The sequence below is a fragment of the Podarcis filfolensis genome, assembly GCF_964270895.1.
Source record: "Podarcis filfolensis genome assembly, chromosome: 3".
Taxonomy (NCBI): domain Eukaryota; kingdom Metazoa; phylum Chordata; class Lepidosauria; order Squamata; family Lacertidae; genus Podarcis; species Podarcis filfolensis.
The window spans coordinates 78,640,970-78,668,572 of NC_139606.1; the positions used below are offsets into that span (position 1 = coordinate 78,640,970).

At 43.4% G+C, this 27,603-nt stretch overlaps 1 protein-coding gene and 1 pseudogene across 6 annotated transcripts in view; both read right to left on the minus strand.

The window, feature by feature from the left end:
* Window positions 1–22,699: 22,699 nt before the first annotated feature.
* Window positions 22,700–23,255, minus strand: LOC310759181 (annotated as a pseudogene). The gene has a single exon. The product of its transcript is annotated as an uncharacterized misc_RNA (transcript).
* RGS7 (regulator of G protein signaling 7) overlaps window positions 22,713–27,603 on the minus strand; it is a 137,884-nt gene continuing 132,993 nt past the window's right edge. For 3 of the 5 annotated variants that reach the window (XM_083606070.1, XM_083606073.1, XM_083606071.1), the window contains 2 exons: window positions 27,295–27,375; window positions 22,713–23,404 (listed from right to left, as the gene is read on the minus strand). In XM_083606070.1, coding sequence (XP_083462196.1) covers window positions 27,301–27,375 — 75 coding nt within the window. In that variant the 3' untranslated portion in view covers window positions 22,713–23,404; window positions 27,295–27,300. The remainder of the gene's footprint in view (window positions 23,405–27,294; window positions 27,376–27,603) is intronic. The other 2 variants (XM_083606072.1, XM_083606074.1) reach the window with 1 other exon arrangement.

Consider the following 27,603-nt stretch of genomic DNA (forward strand, 5'->3'; position numbering starts at 1 on the left):
AACATTAAAAACTTACCTAAACAGGGCTGCCTTCAGATGTCTTCTAAAAGTCAGTTGGTTGTTTATTTTCTTGACATCTGATGGGAGGATGTTCCACAGGGTGGGTGCCACTACCAAGAAGGCCCTCTGCTTTTCCTATATACACAAGAGCATGAAACATGGGAGAAGAATTGGTGGGAGGTTTTTTTATATTAGAAGGAAAGCTGACTCAGTCTAGTATTTCACTCTTGGATTAGTTAAAGCAGTCTAAGCACTCAGTCTGCAACCATGTAAAACTGAAACGCTTTGGATTACAATTATTTGACTACTTTTGAAGTATGCTAGCTAGAATAATTCCATCGTATGCAACTTGATTTATTCCCCATCCCTGCCTCCTCCTCACACGGTGGTGACTGATCTACAGTCAGTGGCTTCCTCATTCTGCCTGGCTTCCTTTTTCTCCCCCACCTTTGCTTTGCTTTCCCTGCCTGTCCATTTTAATAGCTTTCAAAATGTCTGTTTAATTTATGTCTGCTTTACTGCCTATTTAATCTTTTCCTTTATAATTATAATGACCTTCCACAGGTTATTGTAATCCTATTAGGAACATGGGTATTTTAAAGTCACTTGACTTTGCAAATAATTTTATTTGCTCCATCTGGCTTATTTGGGGGGCAGAGTGGAGAACCAGGCTTAGGGAGTTTTCCTCCTTCTTAGTAAATAAAGTATTCATGGTTAATCTTTCATTTGGACTCATTATGAAGATGTTGAATGAGGTTTCTGAGGGTGCAAAACAATGAGGGAAAAGGGTAAAAAATACTCATATTATATATTATTAGAAGTAATAATGTATGAAGCAATTCAGTCTAACCTGATGTGCCAAACATTTACTTTCAATGACTGTATGTCTTGATGTTTACTGTTAAGCAGCCACAGAGAGGGACCCTCTTGATCAGATCACTGTGTTTATGTTCATGTGCTATTTTGCCAGGCTAAAATAGGCCTATACAGTGGTACCTCGGGTTAAGAACATAATTCGTTCTGGAGGTCCGTTCTTAACCTGAAACTGTCCTTAACCTGAGGTACCACTTTAGCTAATGGGGCCTCCCACTGCCACCGCCACACGATTTCTGTTCTCATCCTGAAGCAAAGTTCTTAACCCGAGGTACTATTTCTGGGTTAGCAGAGTCTGTAACCTGAAGCGTATGTAACCTGAGGTACCACTGTATGTGTGTGGATGAGCTAGGATGGCCATTCTTTTTGAATATTCTCAGGTGATCTTACAGTGTCTCCACAGTTGGGTAACTTGTGATTTTATGCTGGATTCCACACACACACACACCCGCATCAGATTATCTGTGGATTTGGAAAAGCCATATTAACTGTGGGGAAGTGTGGACTGCCACTTGGTTAAGGGGGATATTGTATGAGTGGCGACCAAACCAAAGTGGGCACAAGTAGCTTCAAATCCAAACTGAATTTCCCAAGCCCTGGGTCTACGCAAAATATGAAATCCAAGAAGGTGCTTACAGTGCTGAACTGTGGTTGACTTAAATAAGACGGGTTGTACACCATATAAATAGTAAAAAGAGGAGAACCCTTTGCAAAAAGAAAATTCTTATTATCAGCGGTGGAGGAAGCCACTTGGGAGCCTGGGGGTGCGCACCCCGGGCCGGGGCGAGCTGCCCATAGGGGTGGGGTGAGCTGTCCAGAGAGGTGGGGTGCACCGCAGGGCCTTCAGAGTCTGCCTGCCTCCTCCCACTCAGCCGCCCTACAGCTGGGGTGGAGGCAGTGGGCAGCACGGAGCCTGCGCACACACAAGCCACAGCGTCTCTCCCAGGAGAGACACGTGGCTCTGGCGTGCTGCAGGCCTCGCGGTGAGTGCCGCCCAGATTTTTATCACCCCCCTCAGTGGTGACACCTGGGGTGGCCTGCATCCACCACACCCCCTTCCTCCACCCCTGCTTAGTATTCCCTTTAGGCTCAGCTATCTCAATCTGTTTTACTTACCAAGAGAGAAAGCAAATGGCGAGATCTTTTTGACCATTGAACTCAATGGGTCTTCTGAGTATATCATTCCAGTTCCATTTCTGTGGTCATTTGGGGTTGTATCCAGCACCTTCTGTACATGAGCAGAATTGACTTCCACTTGCACAAGGGGATTCACCTTCCTCTGCTCCACCATCGCAGTGTCCCACATGCAAAATCTGCTCTAGAAGGCTTGGAGACCCTTTAGAGCAGGTTAGGGAGACACACAGGCGTCTGCAAGGGAAAGGAGAGGAACGTGGAACCCTGCCACATGAGCAGAAGTCTGTCTGCTCAGCATTGGATTGAAAGAGCTCTCTGGTGTTGCAGAACACTGGACTGACATGAGCTTCATAGCCACAAATCTTAGCACTATCCAGTTAAATTATGGGCATGACCTATGGGAAGCAGAAGGTGAAAATAGCAAGGCTGCTTTTTCTGGCCAGGTTAAAATGTACTAGAACTGATATCATAGTAATACAATGGACTGATTGAGTCTTCTTTCCCATAGGTCAGCCATGTAGATCAATGGTAGGCATTGGACAAAGTATGTAAATATGCAGATCTATTTGAAATACCATAGGGCATTAAAGATGGCAAAAGGTTAGCTAGCACGAGGGCTCTTATTTTAGGTTTGATTCAATCAAGATTCATTTGATTCACTTTTGGATTCAGCTCACTGGGATTTAGGTGGAAGCAGTTGCCATTTACTCATTATTTCCATTTATCCCACCTTTCATCGATTAATGATTATGGGGTGAGTTGAACAAGTAAACGGTGGAATCAACAGCACTTATGTTTAAAACCATGAACTTGCTTTCAGTGCCAGCATTTCAAACTGAACCTTATCCTAGCCATTGTAGTTCTCAGCACTGGGCAAACTGATCTGTCCTTCTCCATTGTGATCTATCTGTGGCAATGGCATTGCCAACAGACCCTTCACTCAAGAAAGTCATAGAATCATAGAATTGTAGAGTTGGAAATGACACTGAGGGTCATCTAGTCTAACCCCCAGAAATGCAGGAATTTCAACTAAAGCATCCATGGCAGATTCCCATCCAACATCTATTTTAAAATTTCCAAGGAAGGAGAGTCCCCCACCTTCCAAGGGAGCCTGTTCCACTGTTGAACAGCTCTCAGAAAGTTCTTCCTGATGTTTAGTTGGAATCTCCTTTCTTGTAACTTGAATCCATTGGTTTGGGTCCCATCATCTGGAGCAGGAGAAAACAAGCTTGTACCATCTTCCGTGTGACACTCCTTGAGATATTGGAAGATGGCTATCATATTTCCTCTCGGTATCCTCTTTTCCAGGCTAAACATACCCAACACCCTCAACCATTCCACATGAGGCTTGGTTTCCAGACTCTTAATCATGTTGCCCTCCTCTGCACACATTCCAGCTTGTCAACATCCTTCTTAAATTGTGGTGCCCAGAATTGGACACAGTATTCCAAGTGTGGTCTGATGAAGGCAGAATAAAGGTAAAGGTAAAGGGAACCCTGACCGTTAAGTCCAGTCACGGACGACTCTGGGGTTGCAGCGCTCATCTCGCTTTACTGGCTGAGGGAGCCGGCGTTTGTCCACAGACAGCTTTCAGGTCATGTGGCCAGCATGACTAAGCCACTTCTGGCGAACCAGAGCAGCGCACAGAAATGCTGTTTACCTTCCTGCAGGAGCAGTACCTATTTATCTACTTGCACTTTGACATTTTTTTGAACTGCTAGGTTGACAGGAGCTGGACACTATACTTCTGTTTATGCAGCCTAGAATAGCATTAGCTTTTGCATCTGCATCATACTGTTGACTCATATTAAACTTGTGGTCTACTAAGACCCATAGGTCCTTTTCACATGTACTACTCATAAGCCCTGAAATGAACATGGAACCACTGTAAAACTGAGCTTCTATGTTCACTTCAGGTCCACACACATCTGAGAAATGAAGTGTGAAGTTGTGCATGATTTCAAGTTTCAAACTTACCCCCAAACCCATGCCAGGATCAAAAACATGATTGTGTGGTTTCTTTTTCATTCCCAGAGCAAATATTTGTATATGTGCTTTCTGGATGTACAATTGTACAATTGTGTTGCTTAAGCATAGTGAGCAATTTGCTCATGAGATTTCTTTTTCAAGCTTTCTTAAGAAGACATTTTTAGAAACAGCAACCAAGCAAAACTGATTTCCACATGGCAGCTGGGAAAGAGAGCCATGCTCACAAAGTCCAGGAACCATCTAGATATAAACCTAGAGCTCCCAAGCCGTTACACCAGGGGCAAGCAACATGGTACTTGTCGTATGCTGCTTCAATTGCAACTCCCATCAGACCATCCAAAATGGCAAATGATTAAGGGATTGTGGGAGTTTGAGTCCAACAACACCTGCAGGGCACCATGTTAGCTACACTTGCACCATACATATCAACAAATTTGGGACCATTGGTTCATCTACTTTGGTATTGTCTACACTGAATGGCAGCAGATCTCCAGGGTTTCAGATGGGTGTTCTCAGTCCTGCCCGGGGATTCACCTGGGACTTTTTATATGCAAAGCAGATGCTCTGCAATGGAATCACAGCCCTTCCCCAGTTTGCAGAAAGGTGTACTTGAATTCACACTCTAGATTTTAGGTGCAGTGCCTGTGTCATCAGCTACACTTTCAGGTGTACAGTTAACATGTTTGTAATGTCAAGTGTGAATGCAATGAGCCAGGTGCCTGCAAACATGAGTATCCTGCTGTCAATAGCACATGGTGAAACAGCATGAAGCGAGGCTGAAAGGCAGCAAGCCACCGTGCTAAAGCTCCCTTCTCCTTGTGTGGTCTGCTTCCTAACAAGGAAAATATTTAAAGAATCCCTCTTGTTCCCTGGCTTCCTTGGACATGGAAATTCCTCAGATCTTGACCTCTTGTTGTTGTTTTCAATAGGAGAAAAGGAAAACACCCTGTTTGCCACGTTGGGAGGAAGAGATAATGCAAGTAGCACCTTGACTGAATCTTACATTTGTCCAGTTGGTTCACAATGAAAAGGGAGTTCGGTTTTCTCATTTCAACCATAGAACAAAGAGACGGAGGCTGAAATCCTGAGCAGTGGGATTTGAGTATTCTTTCACTCACTGGGGTGTGCATGAGACAATGTTTTTGGTTCAAGGATCACATCTGAGTATGGAAACTGTATGGTAGGCTAAAAATAGGGCTACAAGCAGTACATTCCCAGGAGAGGGATCCATCCAGTTGCAAGACATTTGGGCTCCCTACTTGATTTTGTGTCCTTGCTGTCATGGTGGCAGAATCACAAGTCACCCAACACTTAGGCAATGAGACTGCTGCAGGAAGGATCCACCTTGGGTTGTATTGTGAACTGAGAATAGGTCATGAAGACCAATCACTTGAAGGTGACTGTGTTCAACCACAACTGGGGAAGGGCTGTAGCTGAGTGGCAGAGTATTCGATCTGTATGCCAAAGGTCCCAGGTTCAATTCCCAGCATCTCCAGGTAGGGCTGGGATCAAACTCCCTGCCTGAAATCCTGGAGAACCACTGCCAGTCAATGGAGTCAGTACTCTCAGTACTGAGTCAGATGAACCAATGGTCCTGTGTTTCTGACAGCCTCTTCTCCAAACCCAGTAGAACTTCATAGTGATTATCAGGTCTAGCTGGTAAGCAGATCAGTGGAATCAGACTGATCTTACCTGAACTCTCCAATCCCAGCTGTTACAGAGGAGGAATGTGTTAAAGAAAACAAATAGCCTTGATTTCACATCCTTCTTGCTCTTCTGAGAGTTCTGTCTCTAAGGAGCGGGAACATTATTAAAAGATTTCTAGAAGAGCAATTGAAGGGAGGTTTTTTGTTTCCTTAAGTCCAACCTTGTCCTTTCCTCTGCCCACAATTTCCTGTCAGATCCTACAGTTCTTCTTCACTGATTCCTCTTGCTGTTTTTTTTTTTAATCTTGTTTGTGTGCTTGCACCTATTAGTGCCAGTGGTTCCTGCCTGCCTGCACCCTGACCCACCTCGCCTTTCCCTTAGAATAATTCTGGACCAAGGTGCTAGCTTTAAGTTCAATGCACAGGTTAAGAACTTAATTCATTCTGAAGGTCCGTTCTTAACCTGAAACTGTTCTTAACCTGAGGTACCACTTTAGCTAATGGGGCCTCCCGCTGCCACCATGTGATTTCTGTTCCCATCCTGAAGCAAAGTTCTTAACCTGAGGTACTATTTCTGGGTTAGTGAAGTCTGTAACCTGAAGCATCTGTAACCTGAAGCGTCTGTAACCTGAGGTACCACTGTAATATGTTTTATTTAGTATGTCTGAAGTAGTTTTCTAAGGCAAAACTCAACAATACTCTTCAGCAGGGAACAGGTTTTACATGGAGCAAATAGGACATCACCCTCATTTTTGGCCCCAGAGCATACATATAAGAACCTCACAGTAGAAGGTAAGCAGGCATGGGTCTAACCTGAATCATCTGCTGCAACTGGATCCCCATCAACACTGCCTCCAGCTTCATGGAAGAAAGGCAGGCTATAAAATGAAATAAAGGAAATGAAATTGGAGCATATGAAATGCCAAAATCAGTGCAGATCTCTTGACTTTTTAAATGATGTCCATACTGTTAGGAGCCAGCCTATGTGGTCTGGGAACTGTGGGACAACGGCTAAGAGCTTATAAAGTGGGTTAGAAATTTACTGTGTCATTGCAAATCTCAGCTCTGCCACACATGGGGAACATAGAAAGCAGCCTTCTACCAAACCAGACCAATGTTCCACCCAGCTCACTACTGTCAACACTGACTGGCAGAAACTCTCCTGGATTTCACGCAGGAGTGTCACCTAGCCTGACCTGGTGACATGGTGATTGAACCTGGCATCTTCAGCCTCAGCCTGCAGGAATAACAGCACAGCCCCCTGACTCTATCCCACAATTGTATGGATTTCACTATCTATGTAGCAAGTTGAGCACAGAAAAAACACAGGAGTAACGTCAGACTGGGACGCGGGTGGCGCTGTGGGTAAAACCTCAGCGCCTAGGACTTGCCGATCGTATGGTCGGTGGTTCAAATCCCCATGACGGGGTGAGCTCCCGTCTTTCGTTTCCAGCTCCTGCCCACCTAGCAGTTTGAAAGCACCCTTAAGTGCAAGTAGATAAATAGGTACCGCTTTATAGCGGGAAGGTAAACGGCGTTTCCGTGTGCTGCGCTGGTGCTGGCTCGCCAGAGCAGCTTCGTCAAGCTGGCCACGTGACCCGGAAGTGTCTCCGGACAGCGCTGTCCCACGGCCTCTTAAGTGAGATGGGCACACAACCCTAGAGTCAGACACGACCGGCCTTACGGACAGGGGTACCTTTACCTTTACCTTTAATGTCAGACTAATATGATCAACTACTATACTTCAAAGTCACCTTTGTCTCTATCCTTGAAAGGGAAGAAGTGCTTTGCTGGGAAATTCTGTTCTTTCTATTTTGTGATTGCTTCCCACCACGTGTTTTAAGCACATCCAATATGTGTGCGACTGCACATGTGCGTATTGTGCTGAACCTGGAACTGACCCAGAAACGTCACAAAAAGCATCACAAAAAGGGGCAGGGCAGAACTGGGTGCAGGCTTTTTCAGTGGTGTTTCAAATATATGGGACTTCACTTAACCACAAGGTGCCTTGAAACATAACCCCCGTGTAAATTGGGAGTTGTCTGTAGTTCAGTCATTGTTTGTACAGCAAGCCCGTAACTTATTCACATTTAACTTGTGCACATTCAGCTTTATGTATGTGGCAAAAGAGGAAAAAAGGAAAAGAAAGAAAGAAAGGGGGCAATCCCACCTGCCATTGAGCCCATTGTTTTGACTTTATGCGGTTTGGACTTTAGGCTCATTCCCTGGAACATGACCCACAGGTAAGTTGCAAAAGGCAAAAAGGAGTGGGGAAAGGATTCAAAGTAGAAAACACAAAGGCAGGTGACTAGCGATTGATTTTGTTTTGTTGAAATCCAAACAGGACTGAAGAAAATGGGGGAAGTGTCTTCTTTGATAAACCTTGCATAATTTTTGATGAATTAAGAAGATATAGTAATTGCAGGGTTGTTGTGGTCTTATATCCTGCGCTTAGGAAGGTGCATTCATTTGAAAGCTGCTGCAATACCTGCGATACCTGGCAGCATTTCTGACTGGCGCGAATACCAATCATCCTGTATGACCAAAATGGTCAAGGGGATGGAGTAACCCCCCCTTTGGGGAAAGGTTACACCTTTGGGGGCTTCTTAGTTCAGCCAAAAGGTGAGTAGCATGATAGAAATGTGTAAAATAGAGGAAAGTTTCTCCCTCATAGCTCTAGCACTTGGGAACAGCCAGTTAATCTGAATGTTGGAAGATTCAAGACAGACAAAAGAATCTTCTTTATCACACTAATCCAGAATGCGGCAGCTCGACTGGTGACTGGGAGCGGCCGCCGAGACCATATAACACCGGTCCTGAAAGACCTACATTGGGTCCCAGTATGTTTCCGAGCACAATTCAAAGTGTTGGTGCTGACCTTAAAAGCCCTAAACAGCCTCAGTCCAGTATACCTGAAGGAGCGTCTCCACCCCCATCGTTCTGCCTGGACTCTGAGGTCCAGCACCGAGGGCCTTCTGGCGGTTCCCTCACTGCGAGAAGCCAAGTTACAGGGAACTCCATGTATTTGATGTTGTTGTAGACCTTTCCAGAAGAATGTGTAACCTCCTCTTTCTTCATACAGTTGTCCCTCTCCTGCTCTTAGAATTTCTTGATGCGCTGCAATATCAATGTTAAAACATTGCAACTCTCTTGCAATGATGACAGTCCTGTGTTCGGGATGCTCATTATCTGTGTTATCTAACAAAGTCCGTATATTCCATTTTCCAAAGTTCAATTGTATTTTACGGCCGCTGAGTGGTGAACCCACTGGGTGCAGTAATCCAGTCAGGGGGAAAGGGAGGCAGACTATGTTAGCCCCTCCCAGAAAAGTTTGGGTTTGGGATGGGTTTTTGTAAGACGCCTGTGCATGAATTTGTTTTATGTGTGTAGATCAGTGCACACTGACCGACACACAGTCTTTGCAGTAAGGCTCTATTCTGATGGCATGAGTGCCATGACGACCAATAGATTCTTATCTGCTGCAGCCTTCATCCGCCTTCACAGCTGTTGTAACATACCGCTTGTTATCTTCCGCCTATTCTGCTGTTGAGGACTTCTTGGATCATTCTTTGTCTAGCTGCTCCCCCTTGACCTTACCACCTTGGGTGACCCTGCAGAGAATAGCCATCATGGCTAGTGGCGATACTAGATGACCACTGGCTTGATCCAGCAGGTTCTTACATTCTTACAGTTACTTATGGGTAAAGGTAAAGGGACCTCTGACCGTTAGGTCCAGTCGTGACCGACTCTGGGGTTGCGGTGCTCATCTGGCTTTATAGCATGACTAAGCCGCTTCTGGCGAACCAGAGCAGCGCACGGAAACGCTGTTTACCTTCCCGCCGGAGTGGTACCTATTTATCTACTTGCACTTTGACGTGCTTTCGAACTGCTAGGTTGGCAGAAGCAGGAACCGAGCAACGGGAGCTCACCTCGTCACGGGGATTCGAACCACCGACCTTCTGATTGGCAAGTCCTAGGCTCTGTGGTTTAACCCACAGCGCCACTCGCATCCCTACAGTTACTTACACTATGCTAATCAGATTCCTAACCAGCTACATTTCAGTTTGGTGTTTTAAGTTCACACCTAAAACGATCAAGTGCTTGGTGAATAATAAGAACTGGGCACTCATACAATGATCAGCATCCATGCCACATGTGAACTGCTCTTATTTCAAAGACAGGACTTGGCATGGTTTTGAACTTTCCTTTTTTCCATAGCAGAGCCTTCTACGATATCACAGATCGCTTTCAAAAGCCCCTGCTGTCCAAGAGCCATATGGCATGGAGATAATCTTCTCTTGGAAAAGCAGAAACCCAAAGACCTCTTGACCATGCAGCAGTAGTTGGTGCAGCTCTTTGAGTCTTAGCTACTAGCCATTAGAACCCCACTCAGAAATACTAATTTAAAACCATGAACACGTTGGCAGTGTTGTTGGCATTTTATTTATGTACCATCTTTTCCATAGTAAATCTGGGCTCAAAGCAGTTCACAGAAAAATCAAATCTCAGTATCGTAATACAATGACAATACATAAGAATACATATATCACTGAACTTAACACTAGAAAATTAATAACCAACAATCACTTGTCCATTTAACATATGTAAACATTAAGCCAAGCACGCAGCTTACTAATAGGTCGTGTCAAAATACCCACTAACATGACATAATATGTGATGTTAAATGACCTTTTCATTAAATGTTCGGGTTTTTAAAAATGCAATTAGTAGCAGCTTAGGTGCCGCTATCCATTGAAATTGCAGCTGGTCAGCAGGGGGTTTAACCCTTTCCTCCCCTGCTGCAGTCCTGAGGAAATTCCTCCATACAAAGCTAATATTTAGGAGATAGACCATCCATTGTGGCAGTGGGGAATATCCTCCAAATGCAAATTCAACCTTCACAGGAAGGGGGTGGCTGAGGTTGATGGGAGCTGTAGTCTAAAGCATCAGGAAGGCACCAGGTTGGGGGTGGATGGCTGACAAACAGTATGCATACAGTTCATACTTATTATTCTAGGGCATTGGAATTGTGATAAAACCATATGAAACGTGAGCATTAATTTTTTTCCAGAGTTCCATTAGAGCACAGTCTTTACAGTCTCTTGGAACCAAAGCACATGTTTATCACATTATATTGTTATGTCTGTGTGCATTCAGAATTTAATTAGAAACCCTGAGGTCCATATGTTTTCTTTCTGAATTGATAGAAGTGAAGAGATGAAGGGGGGAAGCCATAGAACCAGTTGTGGGATAAAATGATTTTGTTAAAAATAAATTTAAATTTAAACCATTGGTTAATTTGTACTGTATAGTTACAGCGCTCGAATTGTGCTGTTAATTCACTACCACTTGACACAACTTGTATTCAAACTGAAAAGTAAAATTGAACTAAATCATCTAAAAATCACCTACTGCTAGCAGAATATGCACCCAATGGTGCATCTAAATACCTTCATTGTAAGTTTTAAAATGATTTTTTAAATCAGGAAAACAAATTTGGCATTGATGATCTGAAGATTCATGGATAGCTCAGCTGGTTAGAGTATGGTACTGATAACTCCAAGGTTTCAGATTTGATCCCTGTTTGATCCCTGCCTATTTCTGCCTTGCAGTGCATTGGGCTAGATGTAAACACCATTTCATACTAATGAAGCTGGAGCCTGCTCAGTTCAAGTCTTTTTAATGTTTTTGTTTTGCTGGCCTTATGAAGATTAGAGTTTAGTGAGTTACTAGTGAGCATGCCTAATAATGAGTCAGGTCACGGGCTCATCTTGCTCAGTATTGTCTACACTCACTGACAGAAGCTCTCCAGTGTTTCAGACTTAATCAGCAACCAGTAGATTGACTCAAACAACCATGTCTCTGAAGGAAGAGGCAGAGGAAGATCCACACAGACTGAGCCAGAAAATATATACAGGTTGCGGATAAAAATAGACCACTGTCGTACTACGAGATCTGTTCCTGCTTATTGCCATCTAGTGGTTACACTAAATGGTTTCATATATATATATATATATATATATATATATATATATATATATGTCTCTGTGTGTGTGTGTGTGTGTGTGTGTGTGTATATATATATATATATATATATATATATATATATATATATGAATGAGAGAGACAGAGGGCTCTCACCCACCAATATTTTTCTCTGATATATTTAGCAGGGGGGAGAGGGGATGTTCAGAGTTAGTGAAGTGAAAAGAAGCCAACAAATTGTCTTTGATGTGTCTCACCACAGAGCTGGTCCTCATTAGACCACCACCCCAAATCACGAAGCATCGCATGAAGTCTCATTTAAAAAAGACACAATGATAGTACAACAGAATAAACTTTAAATAGAAAGAACGTATCGGTCAAAATAACCTCCCTGCTGATATCTGAACATTTTGTTCTGCTTCGATATAAGTTGGTTCTGGGGGCTTGGGCACATGGAAACCCTGCACAAGGGCTCCATACCTTCCAAGCGTCCCAATTTCCAAGGACAGCCCCAGACTTATGAAAGCCACCCTGGCTTCTGATTTGATCCCAGAATGTCCCTATTTCCCACCACCACCACCAAGCTTGTCCCAAACGGCAGCTGCAGCTACAAGGGAGCATCCCATGGCCTCTCCAGGGTGCTGCTGCTGGCCTCCTGTCTTCAGGCAGCTCACAGCAGCCACTGGAGAGCAGGCCAGGAGGAGGAGGAGGAGAGGCTGTTACCACAGATGCCCAGCCCTGTGTGATGCTCTGGCACTGAGGGGCAGGCAGAAGGCAGGGCCACCCTGGGTGGGAAGAAAGGGGGAGCAGAGCACAAGAAGTCCTGTTTAAAAATAATGCATTGTGCGTCTGCATCTAATATTGCCTCTTTCTAAATTTGATTTATTGGTGTGTGTAAATCTATCACATGATAAAATAAAATGGGGATTAAGGGGTCTTCTCAGGATTGTGGAGGGTGTGTGTACTATGTCCCATTGGAGTACTGGTGGTAGTATTCAATCTTCTTCTGATAGGAAATGTTCATGCGGGTTGGACTCTCCTGTCGGACCTGTGTTCAACCGAGCTCCTCCGAGCTCCGCCAACATGATTAACAACCTGAGCCTTTGATGAGGCTCCAAGCATGTTTCCCCATTACAGAGTATCCAGCACGCAGGGAAGGATGAGATAGTATAAGCTACATGGCTAAAGAGTGCTTTATTCCTAACTACACAGACAGAAAAGAAACATCCTCTCTCTGTGAGAGCAGAGAGCAACTGAGCAACAAAGGAACAGGAAACCAGTAAACATCACATCCGTCTCCCATCTCCCGTGAGACTTCCAACAGCCTGGAATCCCTGGAATGTAAGCAGAGCCTTGTGACTCCAAAGCACTGCACAGTGGCAACACACAGAAACCAACATCTCCTGCTACTTATAAAAGAGGAGGGGTGCATGCATGCCAGGGGGGTGCCAGTGACCCTACCCCCACCAGAGAAAAGCAAAGCCATGCTGAACCACCTGCCCACCCATTCAGGGAGCAGCCCAGTCAGCTGACATGGTCCTTGGCGGGTGGAGAGAAGAATCAGGGCGGGCCTCACTGGAGTCACCTGTGGGAGGGTGCCTGGTTCATGCCCCCTCAAAAATTGTGCTCCCATCCCAGCACCCCCTATGCTACACCCCTGGACAGCAGCTCCCCATCAGCTTCAGCCAGTACAGCTTGCTTGAGAGCACCAGGTTGGTCATGGCTGCCTTACAATAACTAAGGTATAAATGGTTTTCTCTCAAGGAATACAGTATAGGTACAGTATAGGGACCATGTTTATTTCTGTGGATAGTTAGCTGGTCTGACATAGCTCAGTTCTAGCATATGATAGCATAGGACGTAGTCACTTGCCAATCAGCGATTGGTCCAGTCACTGTGATGTTTTCTGTAATGCACAGAATTTGTATCCTGTGTAAGTGGACAAATGTTTCACTGTATGATGCTGAACAATTGCTGCCTGTTTGGTTGTATTTACCCACTGGCAATGCCATGTTTGCAATAACCATAATAATCCCTGTTCAGAACGTTCATTCAAAATTTAAAACAGAAACAAACACGAGAGCATATGAATTAATGGTTGAACTGCGTTCTTTAAAAAGTTTTTTTTAAATAAATATTTATTAGATTTTCCAATTTTATATAAACACAAAAAGAAAAAGAAAAAGAAAAATATTAAAAACAAGTCAATTTCAATAACAATTTTTCAATACCATGTTTCTTTGACTTCCTCATACCTCCCCTTCTTGTTTTCTAATTCAACTTGTTAATCCAGCAAATGCGTTCTTTAAAAAGTTGTTGCTCTACCCATCGTTCTGTTTTAACTCTCAGAAAGTTAAGACTGTTTTATTTCCCTGGGTATTTAATGACTTTATTAAATGGACATAGAGGTCACTTTACAGCCTCCTCCCCACAAAAATAATAATAAAAAAGCTTAAAGGTGAGGCTATGGAGATTTTGAATATATTCAGATAGCTTTGGTTTTTCAAAAACTGGTTCTATATTATCCGTTTTTGTCCTTTCTGAAACAAAATGTGTTCTACAGGAAATTAATAAATGGACTAAAAATGGGGGGGGGGGGGAAATCCAATAATGAGTAAGAGAGGGCAGGTGCGTTTGCCATGGCATCAGCTAATGACTGACGACTACTAGTCATGATGGCTGTGTTCTGCCTACACAGGTGGAGGCAGCAATGTTCCTGAATATCATCATCATCATCAAACCTTTTATTGGCATCACATACAAACATCAAAAACAAATCAGTACAGAATTACCACTTCCCCAGTGGCACAAAACATTTACTAAAAGAAAGGAGGTCTTCAACGCCAAAATTATAGCTCAATTGCTCTATGGTATTCCAGTCTGGCTGCCAGGGTTTACCCAGTTGGTAGAACGAGTCCAGGCAGCATTCCTCTTCAAGATTTTTGCTGTCCCACACTGTGTACCCTATGCAGCCTTGTGTCTAGAGGGAGGTCAACACAAGGTAGAGAGTATCGCCTGGGCAAGATTTCTTCTGTGCTGGTTAAACATCTGCCTTACATCTGATAAAGATCCTCTCCCCAGTGAAGTTTTGTTAGACCCCTTTCTTTCCTCAGGGCTACAGCAGTTTAACAAGAAGGTGCAGCAACTCGGGCTGTCAGTGGAACTTTTGCGATCGATGTCCCTACCATCTGCCAAGGCTATAATAAAAACTAGGTTGCGGGATATTGAACGCCAAGAACTAACAGTAGCAGCAGAGAAAACATGTTCCCCTCTTCATTTTCAACTTTCTTGGGCACATGAAGCTAACCACAATTACCTTGAATTTCTGCTTAACCCTCAAGAAAGAAGGGCATTTTCGCTGGCCAGGTTTAATTCAAATCCATGAAACTTCCTTTGGGGAAAGTTCTCAGGCAGGGTGGAAGGAGAAAGAACTTGCCCATGTGAAGACCACCTGGTGGAAACCCACAAGACTCCCAGCACATAAACCGCTTGCCAATCAACTCAAGCCTGTCTTCCTTTTTTGTTGCCAGATAACTACAATTGCCAGAGTGGTTGAACAATACTGTTCTTATATAACCACAAGCACACTGTATCAGCTGGGAAAATCTGTATGTATTAAATGCTCTACTAGACAATTTATGATAGGATATTTTCTACTCATTGGGAGGAATTCAATGTCCTGCTCTTCTGATCGTTCCATCAGTGCAAGCATTTCTGCTCACCAAACAGAACAACCAGTGGCGTAGCGTGGGTTGTCAGCACCCGGGGCAAGGCAAGTAATTTGCGCCCCCTAACCCGTGGATTTGCGCCCCCTAACCCGTGGATTTGCCCTAACCCCAGATGTTGCGCCCGGTGCGGCCGGCCCCCCCTGCACCCCCCACGCTACGCCACTGAGAACAACCACTCCTCTCGTCCCCCTGCACACTGTTCCGGGGTTTTTGCTGATCCTCCACAATGGATTTGGGGGAGGGCAAGCCCCATTGGACTAGTGGGAGCATTGGATTCTGCTAGGAGAGCAGGTGGGCATGGCTGGCGCCCCCCAGGGATGTGGTGCACCCCCCGGGGGCGTGGCACGCCGCCTGTGGCACGCTGCCCGTGAGGGCATGGCACGCATTCTGGGGGTGTAGTGTGCTGCCTGTGGGGGCGTGGTGCCCGGCACGCGGGAAGGGTGCAGCATGTGTCGGGGGGCACCGTGATGGCACCCTACCGGAATAGTGGTGCCAGGGGCGGTCTGCTCCCTCCACACTCCCGTTCCTCCACCAGTGTTAGGAGTTCATTGAATCTGGGCCTTATGCTATAATCTTTACAAATAAATATGTTTCTGTGTTGCAGAAACTTTGTATAGTAAGCTAACTCTGAACCACAGTTTGTTCTGTACCAAGTAAATCTCCACTTTGTGTTGGGACCATGTTTATTTCTGATATGACATGACACATGATTTTCCCCATCTATAGAATTGCTTGACCTCCAACACAAAGGACTACCTCCCTTTTGGAATATTACTTGTTTCTATTTATTTCTTTGAATTGATGTTCAGATTTCAGCGCTATGGATATTCTTAAAAAAAACGGGTTCAGGGTTGTGAAATCTGTAAATATTTAAGGTAAAATTAAAAGCAGACCAGTTTAAGAACAAGCCAATTTTTTCTTCTTCAATTCACTTTGATTGTGAAAATGTTTACACAGTTCTTTGACCTGAAATATGAGAAATGCAGAGTGTTGGCTGCAATCTTCAAACGTGACGTCATTAGAAGATTGATTGTATAAAGGATTGTATAAAGGAAGAATTTCATTTCCTCAAGACATCTCTGATTTAAAACCAATGCAAACATAGTATCATTTGCTAATTTTTGCATCAGTAGAAACTAGCTCAGGCTATCTACTTCTGAAAGGACTGTTTTGTGTACTGCTGCTGTGTTGGTCAGAAAGCATTCTTCTGCAAATCAGAAACTAAACTGGCCCATCCCAGGGAAAATATCCTGAAGGGCAAGGATGGGCAACCTGCATGCCCTACATGCAGCTCCAAGCCTGATTTCAAAAGCCCTCTGCAATTGAACTGCTAAAACATCTGGCTAGAGCGACCTGCCTCTTCCCTGGAAGCCGGCTAGGTGCCGGTGAAGAGAAAGAAATACACAAAAGGGAGGTGGCAGAGATAGAAGCTTGCAGGAAGTGACAGAACAGACCTGATTCCACCCAGGGAACATAATATGCAGGGCAGCCTTCAGTGGCCCAACTACAACCCTATCTGGATAGGGATAACATGACTACAGTAATCTATGCTCTGGTAAATTCAAGGCTGGGCAGTTGCTATGTGCTCTCCATGGAGCTGCCTTTGAAAATGGTTCAGAAGCCTCAATTAGTGCAGAATGTGCCTGCCTTTTGACAGGTTCCAGGCAAACAGATCAGATGAAACCAATTTCGTTACAACTATATTGGCTGCCTGTATGTGTCTGAGCCCAGTGCAAAGTTCTGGTTTTGACTGATAAAGCTGTCTACAGCTCAGGAACCCAATATCTTCTGGAATGCCTCTCCCAGGGTGAAGCTGCTGGATCCTTAGATCTTCTCCCGGCCCCCCCACCCTCTGTGGGCAGCTCAGAGGGTGCTGACAGGAGAAGGGCCTTTTGAGTTGTGGCTCCGCATTTGTGAAATGTTTTTCCCAGCAGGGTCCACCTGGCGCCTCCATGGACATCTTTTCGGCACCAGCAAAAGGCTTACCTTTTTCTCCAGGCCTTTTGCTAGACAGATCTTGTGTTATTAGTGTGCTGCTAAAGTTTCCCTGTAGCTGTTATGGGGATTGTTTTCGTTTTATGGTATAATGCAGCAGTTCTTAAAACCTTTTTCTCTGGGCCACACTTTAAGAATAAAAATTTGCTCACGCCACACCAAATTTTTTACTGATAAGAAATGCATTGGAAAACAAAAAGAAACAACCCCTAGCAGTGCTTGATTTCTAACACAGCTACTTTATAATATGATCATGCAACATCCAGAAAGTATAAATCAATGTAGCTCCAAAAGAACATGAATCTTTCCCAAAATATAATTATAAACGAGCCTCTTACATATGTACCTTAAGTATGTATACAAACTCAATGAGAGGCAAGAGCTTGCTTTTGCTGAGTGATCTCATGTATATTAGGTCTAATTTGAGACAAACAAACTCTCATGTCCTCATCCAACACGAAGAAGCCTTCCTCTTTTCTGATCTTTCATATTTGTCAGAGGTGATAATCCCTGCTCACAACAATACATCGTGGAGAACTGTAGAATAATAGCCTCTTAAAGAAAGGTGTGGATACTGTTTCTGGTTGTATATACAAAAAATTATGTTGATACTATACTACCCTGAAATCTTCAAAAAAAAAATTTTAAAAAACACAACAAAAAATTTGTTTTTTAAACCAATATAATAACCATTAAACTTGCCATCCTGTCCTATCACACCTCTTATCACACTACTGGAAGTTATTGTATTCAAGTAGGTGGTATGCAACTGCAAACCAAGGCTCCTGAAGTGTAGGTGGGTTCCCACGAGGCAAGACATAGTCATAACAGCAAGAATGTTTATTGAATTAACAGAACTAGACAACAGGGGCAAAGCAACTGCTTATATACATTTCTGAAGGCCTGGGCCACTCCCACTCCCAACATAATTGGCTGTCTAAACTTCCAAGCTGCAAATCATAACTCAGAGTTTAAGGGCCAATGGCAGAGGCCCAAATCCTGAAATGTCCTGTGATTGGATATCATGTAACGAATCGGAACGCAGGGGCTCAGAATCCTTAGTCCAGACTCAAGCTCAAGCAAACGCAGGTCACTGAATACATAACAGCTCCCGCCCAAGCATATTTTCTTACATAGAAGAGGGAAATGGCTCTTGAATCCACTACTATTCACCCCAGATGCTGCCACACCCCAACTGCCAGCCAGCATGGGAGCCAGAGATACGGTCCTCCTGTAATACGAAGATGCTATCTATACCATTATAGCTGCTGTTGCATAGCTTCCCCTTCGCGTTTTTTTCATGTGGCCGTTCATTTTTAATGGCACAGAAAAGTGAAAGAACAGAAGGGGAAGGGGATGCACAAATTTAAAGCTGTTCCCTTTCACCTAAAGACATGTTCTTTCAATGAAACATTAGGCCCCAAGTCTGATTGAGGGTAAAACAACCCAATGCTGCCATCTGCCGGCTTGGCCTGCTTCGTACAAGTCCTTCTGGGAGCAGGATTTTTGCTCTCAAATCCTTTAATGGTCACAAAACTCAGTGGAACTCATGCCAAAACAGAAGAAATGTTTCAGAGCACATTTCTTCCTGGTGTGTGCGCGCATACACACACACACACACACACACTCAATTCTAATTTATCTTCTCAGAAAAGAAAATTAGTTTATGCGTTTAGAACCTTTAAGATGTTTCTAAGATGTTATTGTTTCATTGCTTGTTGTTTGCTGTCCTGGGCTCGTTTGGGAGGAAGGGCAGAATATAAATGTAATAATAAACAATTAGCACAACCTAGGGTGGTGAGGTATAGGAACCCTGTTCCCCTTTTATGTAGCCACTCTAACAGGGCTAGTCATTCCACAGAAATTACATACCTAATGTGGTTAATGCAGTTCAGTGGTTTCCCAAGTACCCTCCCCGGCTCCAACCATTTGAAAATTGCTGGGGGTCTTTGTGGACCACTCAATTATTTTTCTGTCTGTTGTAGCAATTGTGATGAGCTGTGCTAGACACTGTTTGATTGCTATAGAATTAAGATTGCAATACTAAAGATACAATATAAGAAATAAAAGAAGCAATAAAAATCCACTTAAAACACAGTATATGAACATACAGTGTGAAGTCTCTCGTCCACAGACATGCCATTGTCGACCTGAATGAAGCTTGCAGATCACTGTTGGTTTGTGGGCCACAGTTTGGAAATCCCATTGGACATGGCATTGAGTTCTGGGGATTCAATCAGACATATGCAACTGATTCCCAGTTGTGTCCGGCCTTGTATCAGCTTGTTCTCTCTTTATCACAATGACACCCATACTCACTGCTCGGAACAGAGCCAAATTATACACATAGTTTCAGGGCATGTACAGAGTTTGCAACTGAATCAAACTTCTTGATTACACTGGTAGCAAACAAAATGAAATATTGTACCTGGTGCTAAGAAGTTTATCACCAGTGTCAAATTTTCTCAGTGCATCTAGGAGCCAACAAATGTGGAAGGTTGTACAGTGGTACCTCGGGTTAAGTACTTAATTCGTTCCGGAGGTCCGTTCTTAACCTGAAACTGTTCTTAACCTGAATTACCACTTTAGCTAATGGGGCCTCCCGTTGCCGCTGTGCCACCTGTTCTCATCCTGAAGCAAAGTTCTTTACCTGAAGCACTATTTCTGGGTTAGTGGAGTCTGTAATCTGAAGCGTATGTAACCCGAGGTACCACTGTATTATCTAAATCACTGGGTCAGGTACCATTTGAGAATTTGGCAGCTTTTTTCTTCAGATCCCAGTGAATGGCTCTGAACCCTCTTTTCACTCTTCTCTTCTCCATCTTGCCCGTTTCCTTGTACTTGTCTGGTGACCCATATTCTCCTGCATCTTCCTTAAACACTTATAACCTCCCTACCACCAGTAAGTTAGGAGATGGCATAATATCCATTAATGGGGCTTTTGGCAACATCTCATATATTTCGAAGATAACTTTCAAGATTTCATAGTGAGACTCATTACAACAGCTTTGCTCCAAGCTGTGAACATACTTTTGGGTCACAGCAGGACTGAATTGCCAGTCAGCAGGCAACCGTGAGGATGATATAGCTTCTGTAGCACAGTAGTCAAACAGTGAGCTTTCAGCATCTGTAGGGGAAGAAATTCTCTTTCCAGATGATAGTGAAGAGGAACCCTGAGAGGGACTAAAGTGCTGTCTTTGATTCAACGCACACATTGGCTATTTGCTCCAAGTAGTTTGCTCCCCACTCCCCACAAAAATACTTCAAATGTAATCTTGAATTTGCAACTATTGTGATTCTACAAAGACGGCATCAATGGCTGGTTGAGGGAGGGGGAAATCCGTCTATAGACTGTGCCTTTCATTTTAGCTATATCCAAAGTTGAAGGACAGAGGTACAATCCAACGAACTCCTGCTTCTGCACAAGGAGCCCTATTATATCCTCTGCTAAAGGGTCACTTTCATTTAAACCTTTTTTATTATTTATCTCCAGTATTTTTTAAGAACAGCACCATTTCACTTAGTGGGGCTTCCTCTTGAGTAGGCATGTATAGTGTCAGGCTGAAAGTTAAGTAAAGGGAGGGAATCTGAAGAAGAGTCACTTGCATGGTACAGATCTAGCAAGCAAAAGTAGCAGGCAGAAAGAATCAAGGAGTAGTAGGAGCACATTTAAAGTGCTAGTGGCGAAAGGTCCAGAGGGTGGTTGAAATGTCTGCCTCAGCACATTCAGAGATTACTTTCTCTGCTGGGAATGAGGGAACACGCCCAGCCATAGAATTGAGGAAGGAGAGACATTAATCCAGGCTAACCCAGCATAAAAATCTGGGAGCAGACTATTAGCTGGGAGGTGCTTGAAAACCAGTCTTCAGGTGGTGCTTCTAAGGCCTCATGTCAGGGCTTTGCCACACCACCTCTGCACGGCCTCCCCCATCAGCAAAGAAATGGCGCTGGCATCTGCACCAATTTCCAGTGAGATGTCACAAGATCTCATGAGATCTCATTTCTCCACTAAGGTGGCTGCTTCACTCCATGTCATGGAGCAGTCTTTGATGTTTAATTTAATGTCTGATGTTTTATCGTGTTTTTAATATTCTGTTGGGAGCCACCCAGAGTGGCTGGTATAAATAATAATAATAATAATAATAATAATAATAATAATAATAATGTAGCATCAACTGTGCACTTGCTGCCTTCTATACAAGGCCAGTCAGTTTTGTCTCGTTGATGCCTGAGCATGTGATATGCGTGTCCTCAAACACGTGGTTTTCAAACTTACATGCTATAGTCCCATATGCAGTAGTCCTGTGCTATCTTACAAACGACTTGAAAAAGACAAGCATCAAATGAGGAGCTGGGTCATGGTAGCTTGATTTTTAGCTTGCTAGATTCTTACTAGCATTAAACATTTTTCTGCAGTGGTACAAAACCTTTCAATGTGACCCTGCGCTTAACCCCCCAAACATCCAATCAGCCCATCTATTTGTTTGCTAGTATTTTCCTTTAGAACTTAGATTACTCTGATCTTTGGAACATCTGGAAATTGTCACATACGATTGTTGACTACAACCTCTGAAGTTTATCCAGCAGGATTTAAGAGAAACATCCCGCTTATAAGACCATTTGGGAGAAATTAACAAAAAAGACGCCATCCACAAGATGAGGAAGGGACACGCAAAAATATCACTCCTCCCAGCCCTTAGGTAACAAGGCCAGCCAGGGCCTGGTGCTTTATTGCGGGTGTATTTTGCAACATGTTCTTGACACAAGAAAAGTGCATTAGTGGTAGATTTAGTACCACATTACTGCTTTCCAGAGGTTGAAGAACATTGCCCATAGCAACTATTTGGGGGGCTGGTGGAGTTGGGCCAGCCCTGCTTTTATCAATGGCTGAGTAATACTTGTCACTGAAATGTTATAATAAAATGCGGGGGGTATCACCTTTCTGAAGCAAACAAATCAAGTCAGTGTGATCTTGATGTTAACTGCTTTTGAATGGCTCAGTTTTATTAACTGCTGGGCAAAGGCTGTTCTCCTCAGATCTGGTACCGGAATCCTGTCACTATGTTTTTTAAATCAATGTTATTAATTCCCCCCCCATTCCCCCAGATAGAGTACATTTGCCTTTAAAAGCTTCATTAAGAGGCATACAGAAACAGGTGCCAGTTTTCCCCATCATTGCTTCAAGTAAACCAATAAAATGTTTTTTCTGCCTGCTGCACAGTTTCATAACTGTTCTTTGCCTTTCCTGTCTAGTGCAGTTTAGCTGTGGGTTTGGACGATGTGCACATCTCCAAACAGAAAGGAAGTAAAAACCATGTTGCTGCCCCTGCTAGTCCGATGAACTTAAACTTACCAGATAGAAGAGATTCTGCATATTTTAATGAAAGATAAAACAACAATATAAACATACACAAATTTACAGAGAAAGGATCAGCTTTAATACATTTGGAGTAAAAGGTGTTCTTTTTGTCTTAAAATATGGTATAAAAATAAATGCAAGAAACATTAACATAGAATATACAGACAACAGACAAAGACACAGACTTTCTTTCTCGATGTGACTACATCGGTGAGATGGAACCTTCTGTGCTAATTTATTGTGCAATAGCCGTGATGTCATAGTAGGTATATTTATGAATATATTCAATTTTTTATTTTTAGGGGTTTTTTTTTACATTTCTTCCAGTTTGCGACTGACAGTATTGTGAATAAACTCTGCCTAACAGAAGCTTTTTTCACTGTACTTCAGCTTGCAGGAAACAAAAAGACACAGATCCAGCTTGATATGAAGGCGAAAGTGAGCAGAGAGTTTTTCAAAATGGAGGCATCGAAAGGTTAGCGAGTCCCTTGGAGTCTGTAATGCCTTGATATACACAAAAGAAAACGAGTCATGTCCTTTGCTCATGCAACATCTTGTTCTACTGTCCTCTGTCTTCAGGCAATTAGTGAGCTACAAAGTATGTATAATGATTGAGTCTGCTTCCATGCTATAAGGTGATCCTTTTAGTAGGACTGCACTAGACTGGTTAATCTCTTTGATGTGAGCGATTTCCCCTGAGGATAAGATAAAAAAACAGACAAACAAAAGAAAACAAAAAATTGAGGCATGATCACTGCAAACCCAGTTCATCGCGAAGCACCTACCTTACTGTAGGTAACATCAATACATTTTACCCAGGAACCCTGTATGAGCTGTTTCACAACATATGGTTAAACATTTGATGACTGCTGATATCAAGAGATGACATGCATTTCTGAATTGGCCATCACAGATAAAAGTCATCGATGGAACTTCCTTATCACCTTAGATGCAAGCCTTCCATTAAGTTGGTTCAGCTGCCAAATCACCAAGTGTACTATAATCAATTGCAGGGAACTCAAGTGACATATACGGAGGTCTGGATCTGTACCTGAACACTCTGAATAAATCTAAGTCTAGCGCTAAAAGCAGCTTGGTTTTCCATTTAGCATGCCACACATTGTACCCATTTGCAGCTATCCAATTGAAATTTATCCAATTGAATTCATTAGTTATCAGCAAGCAAACAAAAGACTCCAGAGGTTGGAATTCTTGAGAGAAGGTGTTTTTTGCAGCCCTGACATCATGCTTTTCAGTTTTCACTCTGTATTCACTTGATACCATAAAAACTACCTAACATTTTCCCTGCAGTGTGTTCGGCAATATAAGTTAAAGATTTGAAGCCACAGAGTGAATTGCTGAAACAAATCAAGCTACTATTTGATTTACTGCTGCCACCAGGGCCATCATTAGCATATGCACCGCCGGGGTGCAAAGATCCGCCCAGCACCCCCAAATTTAGTTTAGCCCCCAAATTAACTTTTATTATACTTTATGTCACTATTATCATTTGATAAATAGCACCCACGCCTGCGTGGCTCCAAAAGGTGTTTTTTTGTTTAAAACCAGCTTTTCTAAAGAAGACAAAGAACACATTGGGAGTCGGTTTAAAGACTCCACACATGCGCTTACAGTCATAGGGTGGCGTCTGAAAGATGAGACGGGCGGGCATTGTGCGCATGCATGGGAGAGCCATCTCGGTCTGCCTTTCATTGTGGGAGCAACCTTATTTCTAGAGGAGCTGGGAGGGCCCTGGCGAGGGCGCGTATCCGAATTCTTCTTGGGAAGGTTCCGGAGCCTGCGCACGCTCCCATCACTAGATAGGTGCGTTCTCTTTCTGTCTGTCTCTCCCTCTTTCCTGTCACTCCCCCTCCTCCTGGCAGGCAGGTGGCGCAAGATCAGACATGTCAAAGGTGCCGCTGACCCCGCTGCCACATAGCAGCTCAATACAATACTCTTAGGTGGCTTCAGCAGCGGGCGCCTGGTGCCCTCCAGAATTTGGCGCCCGGGTTCCCTGCACCCCTTGCACCCCTGGGTAAAGACGGTCCTGGCTGCCACAAACTGCTTTTCAAGATTATGACAAATTGCACTGGCCAGATGTCCCAACAAACACCCCCCTATTTCAGTCTGATTATTTAGATAATGGGCACAGACTGAGCAAAGGTATTGCAGTGCTTTGTGTCCTCTGCAGGCATTGTTTATTGAGTAATGGTTGGTGGCCGTGGCACCCCCGCAACCTTACCTTTCAGCACTAGGAGGTGGTGACAGAGGCAGGGTGCTGAAGCCAGTACACAGTTGCTGAATGGACGGGTGACCGACCCCGTGCAGACACAGGTTGCTGGCATCCAGAAACTGGGTGCCATCATGGTACTGGGTGCAGAACACACACACCCCTCTCCATGTTGTCTCCTGGTGGACCCCCTCTGCACCCACTATTGTCATGCCACAGCAGCTTACAGCATCATCTGGCAAACTGGATGCTGCTGTGATTGATTATTTGGAGTTGTCATGGAAGGCAACTGGTTCAGGGTGTGGAAGGCCAGAGGTGATACACTGTTTTAAGGCCTTGACCAACAAGGACTGTTCTATTCTGCAAGCATGCCTGATAAAAGGCAGGAGTGTGGCTGAAGTTACCTTGGGTTAGAGAGAAAAAGGGCCATATTTTGTTTTTTTTTAAAAAAGGCCACAACCTCTTTCTTGACATCCTGCGGCATAGTTGCTGATAGCAGTGGGGTTAAGTAGCATCTTTCTCATATACCTCAGTACAGTTTCACTCACCACTTTTCATAATGACTCACTGGAATTCAGTAAAGGAGATAAAAGCTAGCATATATTGAAGGAGAATGTGCTGAAAGTTGTGACCTTGAATATGTCACATATGAACTGGAACAGTTGTTACCAAGTTTATTCCTCCATAGCATCAGTACCATGAAGATATAATAATAATAAAAATAATTTATTATTGATACCCCGCCCATCTGGCTGGGTTTCGCCAGCCACTCTGAGCAGCTCCCAACAGAATATTAAAAACACGATAAAACATCAAACATTAAAAACTTTCCTAAACAGGGCTGCCTTCAGATGTCTTCTAAAAGTCAGACAGATGTTTATTTCCTTGACATCTGATGGGAGGACATTCCACAGGGTGGGCGCCACTACTGAGAAGCCTCTCTGCCCTCTGTAAATTGTGTGTGTGTGTGTGTGTGTGTAATTTACATTTGGTTCTTTGCAATATGTCTGACAAATCTGCTGTGCTGTGCTGATGCAATTTCCCCAACTCACTCTCATGCCAGGGTTGACAGTCAAACCCTGGCCAACCCAAGATTTACTTAGGCTCTGGATACCAGACCTCCAAGGCCTGAACTGCTCCAGCCAGACACAACAGGGTGACTGTGTATTTGGTACACTTTGGGCTATACTTGTTTCTGGGGTAGCCAACAAAATGCCTTCCAGTTATTGCTGGACTCCTACCATCACTGGTCCTAGCTGGCTATAAAGTGAGACATCTCCTCTCTGTCTATATTCCGGGAGAGCCTACTGTTTAATTCCATTAGTTACATCCTCATAGTCATTGCAAGAAAGGAAATCTCCACAGCTCAGAGGTTGACTCTCTAATCCTACGCCTTCTGGTCCTCCTATGTTTTGATTTTGATTGACTGATGGCATTGTAATTTATATGTTGTTTTAATCTGCTGTTCACCACTTGGCTGGCCTTTGGGCCAAGAAGCGGCATATGAATAAACCATAATAATATGATTCCATATTATAATTGATGATAATGCTGTATCCATCTCAGATTTTGTTCAACAGTTTACCTATAATTATAAAAGTGAGTTTCAATCACACATCTTAATTTATTATAATACTGGCTTTATAGACCCTTTCCCCCCACCCCACCCCAGAAGATACAGAATTCACAGAATAACATGCTGTGGGAAAACCACCATGCAAAAATAGGGGTTTTTGTTTCAAACTCCCCACTAATGATTTATTTTGGTGTGGCTGGCACAATACACAAAGACATCTTAGTGTGCAAGGCCCATTGAAATGAATAGGATCTGGAAGAGAGCATGAAAAATTCCAAATCCAGTTGAATTCTGAAACATATACTGTACTCTGTTATTAGCATATATGTGTAGCATATATGTTTCCCCTAAATATCAATATCCAAACCTCACCCACCCCCCAATCTTTATTTTTAGCTCACAAAAGCTACTCAAGATAATGTGGTTCATGAACTCCACTTGCTACATTGTCCTTATCATGACATTAAATCTACTTTAGGTTGTATTTTAAGCCTTGCTTATTTGGGAGTTATTAAAGATATTGATTGGAGCATGCTGCTGGTTGATCTCTTAGGAAGTAACTGAAAACAAAAACCATGATCTTTGCTGATGTTCAGTACAGACGATCACTTCAGCACACATGGTTTCATCAACTGGCTGTCACAGCAAAAGCTACAATAATACGTTACGCTTATGCACACACACACACACACACACACACACACACACTCGCACACATGAAATGCACGTGATTCAGCAGACAGTATCAACAAACTGAAGTATAATTCAAGTTCTTCTACCTCTTTTCATAACAGGTTAGTGCTCGACCTCAGTGTTGGTGTACAGTTTTTATGGCATGGGAAAATTGGGATGTTTCTGCCCTACAAAAATAAATGTGTTGAATGCTTTAGTTTGAACTTCCACAATGTTGAAAAAAAGTGATCCAAAGTCATTGGCACATTTTAAAAAAAAAACCCCTCCAAAACAAACACAACATTTGGGGGTGGGAGTGGCTCGTGTTTAAAAAAAAAATGCAGAGTGAAATGTAATAAACCCAATTGCTTTAAAATTTAGCAATCTCTCTCTCTTTTTTAAAAGGAAATGAATGG